The sequence below is a fragment of the Volvox carteri genome (assembly GCF_000143455.1).
Source record: "Volvox carteri f. nagariensis unplaced genomic scaffold VOLCAscaffold_44, whole genome shotgun sequence".
NCBI lineage: Eukaryota > Viridiplantae > Chlorophyta > Chlorophyceae > Chlamydomonadales > Volvocaceae > Volvox > Volvox carteri.
In genome coordinates this window covers 672,408-684,809 of record NW_003307587.1, presented here as the reverse complement: position 1 = coordinate 684,809, position 12,402 = coordinate 672,408, and the positions used below count along the sequence as shown (strand labels likewise).

At 52.6% G+C, this 12,402-nt stretch overlaps 1 protein-coding gene across 1 annotated transcript in view; it reads left to right on the top strand.

Moving 5' to 3' along the window:
- The window catches only part of VOLCADRAFT_118815 (uncharacterized protein), a gene marked incomplete at both ends in the record, with an annotated part of 19,236 nt that extends 6,834 nt beyond the window's left edge, over positions 1-12,402 (top strand). Inside the window, 11 exons of the mRNA XM_002954638.1 lie at positions 51-116; positions 514-645; positions 1,422-1,498; positions 1,666-1,818; positions 3,471-3,719; positions 4,310-4,845; positions 5,155-5,249; positions 7,866-9,350; positions 10,376-10,473; positions 11,513-11,677; positions 12,358-12,402. Of these exons, the coding sequence (XP_002954684.1) occupies positions 51-116; positions 514-645; positions 1,422-1,498; positions 1,666-1,818; positions 3,471-3,719; positions 4,310-4,845; positions 5,155-5,249; positions 7,866-9,350; positions 10,376-10,473; positions 11,513-11,677; positions 12,358-12,402 (3,101 nt within the window). The remainder of the gene's footprint in view (positions 1-50; positions 117-513; positions 646-1,421; positions 1,499-1,665; positions 1,819-3,470; positions 3,720-4,309; positions 4,846-5,154; positions 5,250-7,865; positions 9,351-10,375; positions 10,474-11,512; positions 11,678-12,357) is intronic.

Sequence of the window (12,402 nt, the reverse complement as noted above, 5' to 3'; positions counted from 1 at the left end):
CTTCCAGGCCGCCTACAACAACCTGAGGGGCCCACTTCCCGTCGCCCTAGGGACCAGCGCCGACTTGCGTGTGCTAGACCTCTCAAGAAACCAGCTGACGGGCACCTTAGCGCCCCGTGAGTTTCTTAGGTCCTGATTGGTTTCTTAGGTCCTGGTTGTGGTTTCTTTTGGTTCTTCCCGGGACGTTTTCCCTGGACGTTTTGGTTTGTTTTTTTATCCCGGATTTTTCCATCCAGGTGCTGTGTTCGAGCCCGGCTCGGGACACGGCGCGTTGACTGGTCGGCTAAACATGGGGAGGGGAGGCTTGGGGAAGGAAAAGGGAGAGGACATGGTGGCACAATTCATATAGTCCTCCAGCCCCAGTCTAGCCCTATCGCCATGCAGGACGGATATAAAACGGCTATTAAACAAAGACAGCAAAAACAAACGTCCGCCAGCGCAGAGATCGTGTCGTGTATTCCTGCACTACCCCCGTGTATTCCTTCCTGCTCCTCCTCTTGCTCGTCCGTCTAGGCGTGACTGGCAGTCCGTTGCTGACGGTGCTGCGGCTGGCCGGCAACCGCCTAAGTGGGGCTCTCCCCAGCTCCTCCTGGTCGCCCTTTCTGCTGGACCTGGACCTCAGCGAGAATGGCTTCACTGGGCAGGGTGGGTGGGCGGGTCGGGAAAGGTCCTAGGGTGTTCCTAGATGTACACACAGACAGACAGACAGACAGACAGACAGACAGACACACAGACAGACACACGATTACAACGGAAGCGGGAGGGGCTCAGGATGACGTTTTTCTTCGTCAGTGCCGAAAGGGGGTTTGCGTGTGGTTTGAGGCATTTTGTGACGTGATTCGTTCGCCTTTAAGACCCGCTGTGGGGGTGTTGGAATTCAGGAGCAGCGCCACGCGCTACATGCGGACGAATGTATACGGACATATGGTTGTGCATTGTACGTATTAATACATACATACATACATACATACATACATTATCTTCTCTTTTTACCCGTGGTGAGTTATAGAATAATAGTCTTTAGATTCATTTTTGCGTTTTGTCGGCGCCATCCGGGATCTACAGCCCTTCGTGCCCGGGCCCGATATGCCTACTACGGAGTTTTACGTTTAAATTCCGGGAGGTGTAACGCACGCACATACACACACATGTACACACATGTACACGCACACACACATGTACACAATTGTTTACTAAGTATTCCACACACAATCCCGTTTGGGCCATCCAACCTCTCCCCCTCACACACGCACACCCCCGGGCCCGACCCTAGGGTTTATTCCCTTGGGCGCAAGGGCTCGCTGTAATACCTATTACTATAGCACACACACAACACGCATGCCTTCGACTTCGACTTCGACTTCGAATTCCTGTTTTTTTATGGGTGGATCCCCGTTTGGTGCCCCTCCCTTACTGTGCAGACGTTGGCGACCTGCTAAACAGGTCAACCCTGGTCAAAGTCAATTTGGCGGTCAACAACCTCTCCATGGACGTGCAGGTAACGTTGTCTGCCTTCGGCCCTTCAATTCTCACGTCGATTTAGTGCTATGGGTTTTTTTGTTTTGGGGGGGGTGCCGGCGTCGCGCTGGCGCATGGTTAGCTTCCCCCTAATCTGTTCGGCTGTGGTTTATCTTCTCCAATCCATCATTTCCTCGTTTTGCGCAGGTGCTCGGCAGCAAGGTACCTGTCAACAGCTCCATTCTGTATTTCAACGTATCGCACAACAATATGTACGGCAGGTTAACCGAACAGTTGGGTCGTATGCAGTTGTTCAATCAGTTGCTGTCCAACGCGGTGCAAGATGACGAAGCACCGGAGGTGGGTTTGGGTGGGATTGGGATTGGGTGTGTTGGGGCGGGAATGCGGGTTTGGAAGGGTATGGCAGGTTTTTGATGGGTATATGTGTTTTTGCAGGTTGGGTGCGCAAAAACGACGTTGTGTTTGAGCATTTTTTTGGGTCGGACTCGGAAATGAGCGACAATCTCGACAATCTCGTGCATGGAGCGCGGTTTCATGACATTTCATGATGAAATCTTGGTCAAGATGATTCCACAAGAGCTTGATAGGGCCAAAATTTGGTTGAGGAACGGGGCGGTAGCAGTAGGTGTTGGAAATCACGTGCAAGCAGCAAACAGAGCAGCAGAGAGTTTGGCGAGTGAGTGTTGTACTGCTCTGCACAGGATTCATTCATAGTCCGCGAAGCAAGCAAAGGGGGCTGCTGGGTTGGTTTTATGCTGGGCGGTCCTCAAAAGAAAGTGCGGATGCGTTGTAAAAAGCGCTCGCATGCTTGCGACTTGCGGTCGTACGGCCCTTGCGGCCGTGCGGCCCTTGCGGCTTACGATTTTCTTAGGACTTTACGACTTGTAACGCATGTGTATGAGATGCGTTGACGCACCCTGCGATATTTTTTGAGAACCACCATAACGATGATTTTATCCAACTTAGCGGGCAAGGAACTGGGGATTCGACGGGCTTGGGCTCGTGAACCATGGATCTGCGGGTTGGCAACAGGTGTCTCAGCCTGGCTGCCAAGAAATCTCCTTTTCTGCGCGCAAAATACAGCTTGCTTGTTTTCCGCTACTTTATGCCCTGGGTGAGCGTTCGGGAGGGAGATCATAGTTCCGTCAACATGTGTACTTTATAAGGCAAATTTTTATAACATATCAGTTTGTAGCGACCTGTAGACCGCAAAATAAATCGACCCATGAACCGGATAGGGCTTTGCAACATATGAAAAAACCCACAAAAGTAATGGGCGCAAGGGGTCTTCCGCGCTGCCTGCTATGTGGTTTTGCAGGACCCAGTCGTTGCCGCAATTCATCGTACATCATAAACCCCGGGTTTTTCAAGGAGCCACCGAGCAACGCGTTACCGAAAGACCGCTCTATTGAGTCGTGTGGTTGCTGCGCAAGTCTGCTTAGGAAGTTAATAGTGTCCGGCGGTTGGAGTCGGTACTTCCAAAGGGTCAGCATAGGTACTTTTCCAGCAAAGCGCATAAAAATAAATAAAGCTTGCCGCCATAAGTGTGAAATGTTAGCTGTATGCTAAGGATGTCCCCGGTGTCCCTATGTCGCATTCCGTCTGTAAACAGCACGCCGGATAGCGCGACTCTCAATTCGTTTTCATTTCCTGTTTACTGCATCTTCAGCTCACATAATTACCCAAGCAGCATCGTTCAAGCAGCCTCTAGAGCCTCATGAGTTTACGGCTGATTCGCCTTCTCGCGCTCCTTTCCAGAGCTTTCAAAGGGGGAATTGCACAATTAAACACTATTACGGTATAACGAGCAAGATGATGTCTTGCCCCTACGGTTTTTGTCCTCGCTACAAAAAGTGTTCAATCAACGCTCGTATGCCGTAAATTGGCCACCCCGTTCCCGAGAGAGATGTTTTTACCGATCTTTATCCAGCATCAAGCAACTCTCCTATTCTCACATAAAAGGATTTTGCTCCCCCTTGTCCGCCTTGCAGGCCAGCCTACCTCCGCAACCGTTGTTTGACGTCTCGTACAACTTGATCAACTCAACTTTCCCTCTCAAGTTGCTGTCCCTGCTATCTGGACTGTACTGGGCCTCACCGTACGACTACGTCCCGCTGTCGCTAGTGCTACAGCCACAAAACCCCCCGGGCGGTCTCACGTGCCCTTCGCCCAACACGGACTTCCCGCCGGATGTATTTTACCTCGCCGAACTGCAGGAGCTGTACGACTTGACTTGCTTGGTACGTTCTATCCACGTCACCAGGGTTACGCCCCAATGATGACGTGATCTTTCATGCGCTGCCGTCCGGGCTACCGTCCGGCGGACTATTTAAATTGAGGAAATCCCCCAAGGTTTTTTTGAGGGGCACCACAACCCGTAGAGCTTATCGCAACCGTGCAGCTTCGTTTCCGTTACATCGGTCCACTCATGGGCCCGACGACATGTGAGGATGTCTGGATCGTACAAGCTCGTATCAATCGTACAAGAATCTTTTGTTGCCATCCGTTTTCGAACATAATCCGACTTGAAAAGATTTCCGGGGGACATTTTCTTCCGTCTTGAGGAAGAAACTCCGACTTGGAGGGGTGTTTCCGTAAGGTCATGCCTGACTTGAAGGCCTTGACGCGCAGCTGCGATGTCACCCTCAACGGGCCCGCAGCGCATCCCTCCATTGCACGTCCAGGCCCTCCCAGTCCTTTGTTCTCGGCGCCTTCCTCCCGACGCATTTCTTATTATACCCATCACCCATATGCCCATTACCCATATGCCTCATCACATCCATTTTTTCCTTTTATATCGCCGTTCTCCTCTCTCGTCCTATGCCCACAGACTCGGCTCGGACAGCGCATTAACATCTCCTCTTTCCAAAACGTGACCATCCCGCGGCCGCCCAAGCGCCCGGGGCCCCCGCGACCCCCGCCGCCCCTGCCGCCACGGCCTCCCGTCGTTCGTCGACTGCCTCCAAGCCCCAGCGCCGACGCCAGCGTCAGCGTCGACACCGGTGGCCGCCCCGCGGGTCAATCCCCACCGCCCGTGCAGCTGCCACCTGGGCCCAGCAACGGTACAAGCAACACGGACAAACCTCCCAGCAACGGCACCGGCATAGAGGCCACCGGTGGGCAAGATGCCAGCCACCCGGGGGGCTCTGACGGCTCCGACGTTGGTCACATGCAGCCTACGGTACCCCAGGTATCCCCGCAGACCGCGGCGACCGCAGACCGCAGCGGCGGCGGCCGCAGCGGCGGGTCTGGGGGTGCCATCGCCGGTGGGGTGATAGGCGGCCTCGTTGCGTTGGCGGTTGTGGCGGTTGTAATCTGGTACCTTCAACGTCGGAGCAGGAACCGCCGGAATGTGTATAGCTCCCGGTGGGTCCCCCAATTGCTGCGGTATGAGGTGTGGTATGAGGTGTGGTATGAGAGCTATCCATGATGCTGTTGTCTCTATCCAGCCCATACCCCCATCTTATCCTACCATTCTATCCTACCATCCCATCCTACCATCCCATCCTACCATCCCATCCTACCATCCTATCCTACCATCCTATCCTACCATCCCATCCTACCATCCCATCCTACCATCCTATCCTACCATCCTATCCTACCATCCTATCCTACCATTCTATCCTACCATCCTATCCGATCCTACCATCCCCACCCCCACCTACCTCTCCGCAGGCGGGTGCCCCTAACGTTCAACACGGCATACGAGGCGCCATCGGAGGGAACTGTCTCCAATTACGGGGACATGCAACTGTTCGAACTCAAACCCAGTGACAGACCAGCCCGACACCGCAACCGCATGAACTGAGCCCCAGAGCTGGCGCCGACCACTACACTTAGCGGCATCTGAACTTAGTTTGGCTTTTGTGACGGCATGGCCGGGTTCGGTGTTCCCTCCTCACGTGGCACCTGAGAACTTCGCCCGCCCGCCACACGGGGAGTTGCAATTGTTATGAGCAAGGAGCTGCGAACACACGCAATGATTGTGGCGTGGCTTCGAAAATCCCGTGCCTACCTGCCTGCCTGCTTGCCTACCTGCCTGCCTACCTGCCTAGGTGCTTATTTATTGTCAGGTATACAGGCTTGCATTGCGACATGTGCCTGTTTGGCTAATCCAGGCCGTTGGGGTGAGGGCCACGGGCGACATGGGGAGCGCTGCAGGTGACGGCGAGACGGTGGCGGTGGCTGCGGGAGCTCGCGGGTTAGGTATTAGCTGTTTACCTAGCAAATCATTTCAGTCATGGGTGGCGATCTTGTGGCTGCTGCTGCTGCTGCTGCTGTTTTAGGTGATAGGCGATCTGACCAGGTGAGAAAAAGGGTTATGGTTGGCTAGTCGTAGTAGGGAAGGCGGCACTTAAGTAATGACTTGAAGGGCTTTGGGAAATCGCGAGGGCAATTTTATTGGTCGGGGGTTGCCTTGCTGCTGCATGAGGGGCTCCCTGTCTTAGGGAAGTGAGAGGTGAAAGTCGTCATAGCGGTTCAATAGGGGTTGGGGGACGAGGGACTAGCTTTAATGCTGATTGTGGCGTGTTGCCGCTTAGAGGTTTTAGAGTGGGTAGTGAGGCGGTTAGTGAGGCAGTTAACGAGCGGTTAGCAAGACAGTTGATGAGACTGTTAGTTGAGAGGAGGTATATTATGACTCGAGGACCATAAGGTGCGGTGAGGCGAGATGAGGGCAGCATAAATTCCCTTTGGCGCGAGGTCGGGTTATATGTATAGAGAGATGCACATGCTGGCGGTGTAAAGCGGGTGCTGCTTAGGCGGAGCAATGTGATGTTCATTTTGATGCAGAGCGAATGGAACATATGTATATACGTGCTGAGGCGCAAGCGACATGAGGGCCGATGTTGTGCCCGCGATGGCTGCACTCCTCTGTAGCAGTTGTTAGTTGGTTAGCTATTATTTTGAAGCTGCGCCAAATTGCAGCTGTGTGAATGTTTTCTATGTGTTGGCAAATAAGTAATGAAGAAGTTTTACAGTAGTAGAATATCATGAAAGGTTAATTGAAGGGCCTAATGATGGCACAAATGGCACAAAACATGCGTGTCTTGTGCAAAGTCAAAGCTGCGGCCTCAGGTTTATTCCGTACGAGCACCTTACCCATATTTCATCACATTGTGAAGGGAATCGCGCGAGCAGATGCCTTGAACTAAGATGTTTATATAAATGTATGGGAAAAGCTCGTCCGCTGCGTTCCACACAACGCGTCGTTTTCTTCCCGATAGAAATTCAAGCCTGTTTCTGCATGCATTTTCCGAACTGTCAGGTCCTGGCAATTCGTTCGGGCCTGGTGATGGTCACACTCTCTGTCGCGCCGCACACAACAACATATACCGGTATTAGCGTGTTAGCGACGCTGAGTATTACAGGAGCGCTGAATTTTGTTTCCTTTAGAACGCAATGCTGTTCAGTAAAGGTCTCTTAGTGGAGGCCAGGCCGCAGTTTCGGCCCCTAGAATTGTACTGGTCGTCACCGTAACATCCACACAGAGGCTGCGCACGTATGGACCAATGGGCAATTATACATCTACAATGTTGATTTGTGAAGATGCGTATGAGATCTGATTTGCGGCATTTGCTTGCTGGGGAACCGCGAAACGTTGATTATTACCTCGGCAGGAGCACCTACCACCTCCACCTAAGCGGCGAATATCATCCGGAATTCAATTTTAGAAAAGTTTAATGAATTTTTATTAGATGGGGGATCGAAGACTGGCCGCAAACCGTTACATTTCGACGAGCGTGCATATCTGATGCGTCAAGGTCAAAACCGAAGAAGATGAGACACAGCCCAGTCCTAAAAGGTGTTGATTGAGATATCGGCGGCCGCACTTCCATCATATGCCTACTGTACTATTGCCGTAGTCCAGCTGCAAGTGCCCCCTTGAGAAACACTCAGATTGAGTAGTAGGGTTTAAGTAGATTATATTGATTTTGCATAGCAATTGGTGCATATAATCACGGTTACAGGACTCTGGAAAACCTATTTTTGTCCTGGCTTTTATTTATCTTATGTAATGATATGATTAATAATTGTGCTGAATCTTTAATAGCAGGATGGACTAGGATTTTTGTGGACATTGTCTCGTAAATCCGTACCCAAAGCCCAGGGCAACGGACAACAGCTGGAACAGCTCGCTGGAGTCTTCATGCCGTTATTTGGTAACGGCAAAGTGAACACGGGTATGCGTTTATACCCCTTATGCGGCTAGACACTTTTGATTTTCCGCTGAATAGCGAGGCTCGTCCAGACACGCTAACATGGAGCTAGGAAGTCAACATCCATTAACCGGTAATGGTAAGCCGTTTTGTTTTCGATGGAATATTTTCTTAGTTTTTTCTGAAGCTCTGTCGCTCGCCCTTCACATACCGGGGCGTCCATTTCAGATGCAATCGGCGGCCGAGGGCGCATTGCCGGCATACTCGTACCGGGCGGATTGCAAGATGTTGTCATGGGCGACCAAACTGCGGTCCAGCTGCCGGGAACGAGCACCGACGCTGAGTTAGAGGAACTTTACAACGCCCTTCCTGGTTGGCACCAGCAGCAGAGCCTCCATTCAGGAGCTCTTTTTGGAGGTCTGGCGCGTACTGTGTCGGCTCCATGTGCGTTTCTGCCCTCGGCTTCCGCGCTGTCGCCCGGCAATAATGGTCCCCTGTCCATGGCTCCTCTAAAAGAACATTCCTCTGTCGCATATCCTTGTTTCGAGGAGGTATCATCCTTTCAGAAGCAAACGCCATTTGTCGCGCGCTGGTTGCTTAATGAACGACCAACTGCGGGCAACATCCCGCTACACAACTATCAACATGGAGATGAAGCTATTGCTGACGGCTTCAGCCTCGCATCCGACAACCGTGCAGCACCAGCCGAAGCTCGGCTTTGGCCGTCCCGTCTACCATCATTGGCCACCACAACAGTTTTGCCACCAGGCGGCGAGAACCACACCGCCATGACCTACCGCCTCGTAAACCCCAGCAACTGCAACTTTGAACCAACCAACGACACCAACGACCTTAACGCCTCGCACCAGCTTTCCTGCCTCCAACCCAGTCGTGCCGTGCCTCACAACAATCTCGCCAGCAGCAGCAGCGGTGGCGGCAACGGCAGCCGGACCCTGGGCCATTACGTTCACTTTAATCAGCCTCACCCACACTCCCACGCCTTTCCATCTCCCGCCAGCACCGGCCTCAGTGATTGGCCCTCAGGCGGTCGCCTCATCGGGGGCAGCACTGGGCTGGGGCTCCTATCAGCCGCCAGCACTGGCACCGGCGCCAGCGTCCTCTCCGACACGCCCTCCGGGCCTTACATCCCCTCCAGACACGGGGACATCTCCGGAGGTCTGCCGCCGCCGCCGCCGCCGCCGCCACCACCACCACTACCACCACCATCTCTCAACGCCACGGATCGCAGTGTCTGTGGCTTCCCCAATCCTTCACCCTCATCCACTGGCCCTGCTGCTGCTTCGCCGTATGGCGGGTTGCTGGGGCTACATGCACATTCGCACTCACATTCGCATGCGGTGGGGCCTGGGGGACGTGGGATGGCGGCGGCGGCGGCGGCCGGCGGGGAGCAGGGGCCTGCATGCGGACCTGCTGTGGCGGACGTACGGAAGTTGGAGATGATTTCGGAGGGTGCCGTCGGGACAGCGGCGGAGGGTAGCATGCAACTCGACATGGAGCAGGACGCCCACTGCGACGGCGGCGGGCGCGGAGGTGGCGGTAACGGCAGCGGCAGCGGTGGGGGCAGTGGCGGGACCCTACAATCAGCATCGTCGGGGTCGTCGATGTGTGCCGCCATCGACGGCGCGCTCATGGCGGCGGCAGGTTGCGACATGTCCGTCAGCGCTGACGGCGCCGGCGCTGGCGCGGGTGCGGGTGCGGGGTAGTCGGCGGCAGTGGCCGCGGCGACGGCGACGACGACGACGACAGGGACTGGTAACGGCGGTGATACGGCGGCAGCTGCAATGGCAAGTGACGGCGGCGACGGTCACGCAATCGGCGGCGACGGCGGTAATAGGACAGGAAAGGGCAGCGGCAGCGCCGCCGCCGCCGCCGCTGCCGCTGGGGGTTGCCAACACACTAGCAGTAGTATCAACGACGGGAGGTCTGCGCCAGGCGACAGCGCGATGGACGGCGGCGGTGACGACGGGCTTCAGCTTCTGGCTATGCGCTTTCGGAACCGGCCGGGTCGGGTGCCCAAGGCGGTGGCTAAATTAGGCCCCATCGCCGAGCTGGCCAAAAGTGAGAAAGGAGGGAGGATTGAGAGGATGTGGCCGTTGGAGGGCGTCTGGGACATGTCGCTATGAGTTATGTGATTTTGTGCTCGTACATGTGCTCGTACATGTGCTCGTACATTTGTTCGTACATGCTCGTCTTCCTGCTCGTCTGTCGGTTTTTGAAGGGCCGGTCGGCCGACTGGCCGCGGATGTGTTTTTATTCATATTGTTCTTGTCTTTATTCATATTGCTGAGGGGGGTTTGGCGATGCTGTTAGGCACCTCAGCCTTTCCCAGGAAGGCCCTAATTGACGTTTGGGACGTTTGGACGATTGATAAGGTGGCGCCGAAACCAGTGACGCAGCGCAGGGCGTCACGGCGATTTGTTTTGGGGTTCTGGATGCCAATCCTGACCCCGATGTCCCGGTGGCCAGCGTTTGTTTTTTATTTTGCGTTGTCATTGGATTTATGTGGCAGGGCTTCAGATTTTTTTCGTGGTTTTACGGAGGGTTTCACGGAGGAGGTGGAGGAGGAGGGATCCGCATGCGATAAGAGATGTAATTATGCTTGTATGCTTTATGTATGATGCTTGTATACTAATTATATATTTTGTTATGTGAATCTGTGTGTGCGATGTGCGAGTATTGTTTTGATATCTTCCCCGCACATCCTATCGCACGTGCAGGTGCAGCAACTGGCAAGATCAAACTGGAGAAGGAGGAGCTCCAAGATCTCGTGTACACTGTGGAGATGAGCCTGGCCCGGGCAGTTACCGAACAAAAGGTGCGATTTGGCAATTTATGTGGAATTCAATTTCATGTGTGCATACGTACATACATACATACATAATATGTATATGTATATATGTATATGTATATATGTATATATGTATATATGTATGTATATATATGTATATATATGTATATATGTATATATATATATATATATATATATACACCCGCAGCTGCTACCGTCAGCTGCGCGCCTAGCCGCTCTCCGCTCTCTCCGTACACGTACACCGTTATGTACTGTAAACTAACTAACATAACGTCCGGATGCGAATACGACACACATTTTCCGCAGGAAGACAGCCGGGCGCGAAATCGTGTGGCGCAACAGCGTTTCCGCAACCGCCAACGGGTACGACAATTGTACGGCCAAGGGATTGTTATCGCAGCAGGAGCTCCTTCCGGGGGTTCTGATGGGGCGGGTTGGGTAGGGTAGAGTAGGGTAGGGTAGGGACCTGAGTAGAGCCGTGGAGCGGGGTTAGCCGGCCCGGTAGGTGGGCACGGCCCCGGTCTCGTACGCGGTCATGCATGTCGGGTCGTGTGTAGACAGACCTGGTAGACATATTGCTGATTTCTTTGGGTCGTGTCGGCAGCAGCAGCTTGTGTGTTGTTCTGGTTTTCCACATTAAAATAATAATAATGTTATTATTATATTATATTATATTATATTATATTATATTATATTATATTATATTATATTATATTATGTTATATTATATTATATTATATTATATTATATTATATTATATTATATTATATTATATTATATTATATTATATTATATTACAATATAATATAATAAGGAAAATAATAATATACTGATAATAGTAATAATAATATTGTTTTTTTTTATATTATTATCATATTACTATCATTATTATTATTACTATCACTACTAACGGTTTTTAACAGTATCATTGTTTTATCCACCCGTGTGATGCTTACGAAGCCCCGGGTAGACCTTAAAGCCACCTGGAGCACGATTAGAACAAATGTCACAACCGCCCAACAACCGCCACAACCGCCACTAACAGGAAACCATCGCAGCGCTGCAAGCGAAGGTTGACGAGCAAGACGCGCTCATTCGGGTCCTGCAGGAGAAGGTCCGTCTTTACGAGACACAACACCAGCAGCACCAGAAACAACACGATGGCGGCGGCGGCGGCGGCGGCAGCGGCGGCGGCGGCGGCGGCGCCAAGGTGGGCCGTGAGGTTTCCTCTGTGGCCAATAAGTGGTATTTGCGAATCGCTGCGACTGAGCGAAGTCGTGGGCCCCCTCTGTGTGTGTGTATGTGTGTAAGTGTGTTGATTCCGCAATGACTTTGAATGGAATTCAACGGCGTCGCCGTCGTCGTCAGTTTTTGTTCGTTGGGCGTTTAACGTTTTAACTTGATGCACGGTTGTGATTTGGAGTTTCTGCATTTCGCGCGCCTCCCCGGTGGCTGCCGGTGGTGTCGGGGGAGAGTGAACAGAAAAATAAATAATTCTTCTGGAAAATCGACAAACGCTCTGTCGAACAGTCGCCATCTCACGTTTCTATAGAGCGGCAGGTTGTGGGATTGCCGTTTGTTGCTTTGCAGTGTTTTTAATTTTTTATTTTTCTGGTAGTCGGTTGAAAAAAACGGCGTGTGTGTGTATACATGTCCTTATTAGGGTTCGTACAATTTGGTGAAAGGAATAGAGTTAAAGTAGAGCGGTAGAAGCCCCGTTCACAGATCATAATCACACCGCGTATTGCATTACTATTACAATTCAAATTGCGGCGGATGCGGGTCCCCGCAGGTAGTTGCTTGGAGGACGGATGCTGAACGACCCCAACGACCAACTGTCTCACAACTGCCCTCATAACGGTCCCCGCCAACCGGCCGATGTTCCCGCAGGCACAGGGCAGCCGCGGCCCGGCTCGGAGGTTTCCGGAGTCGTAA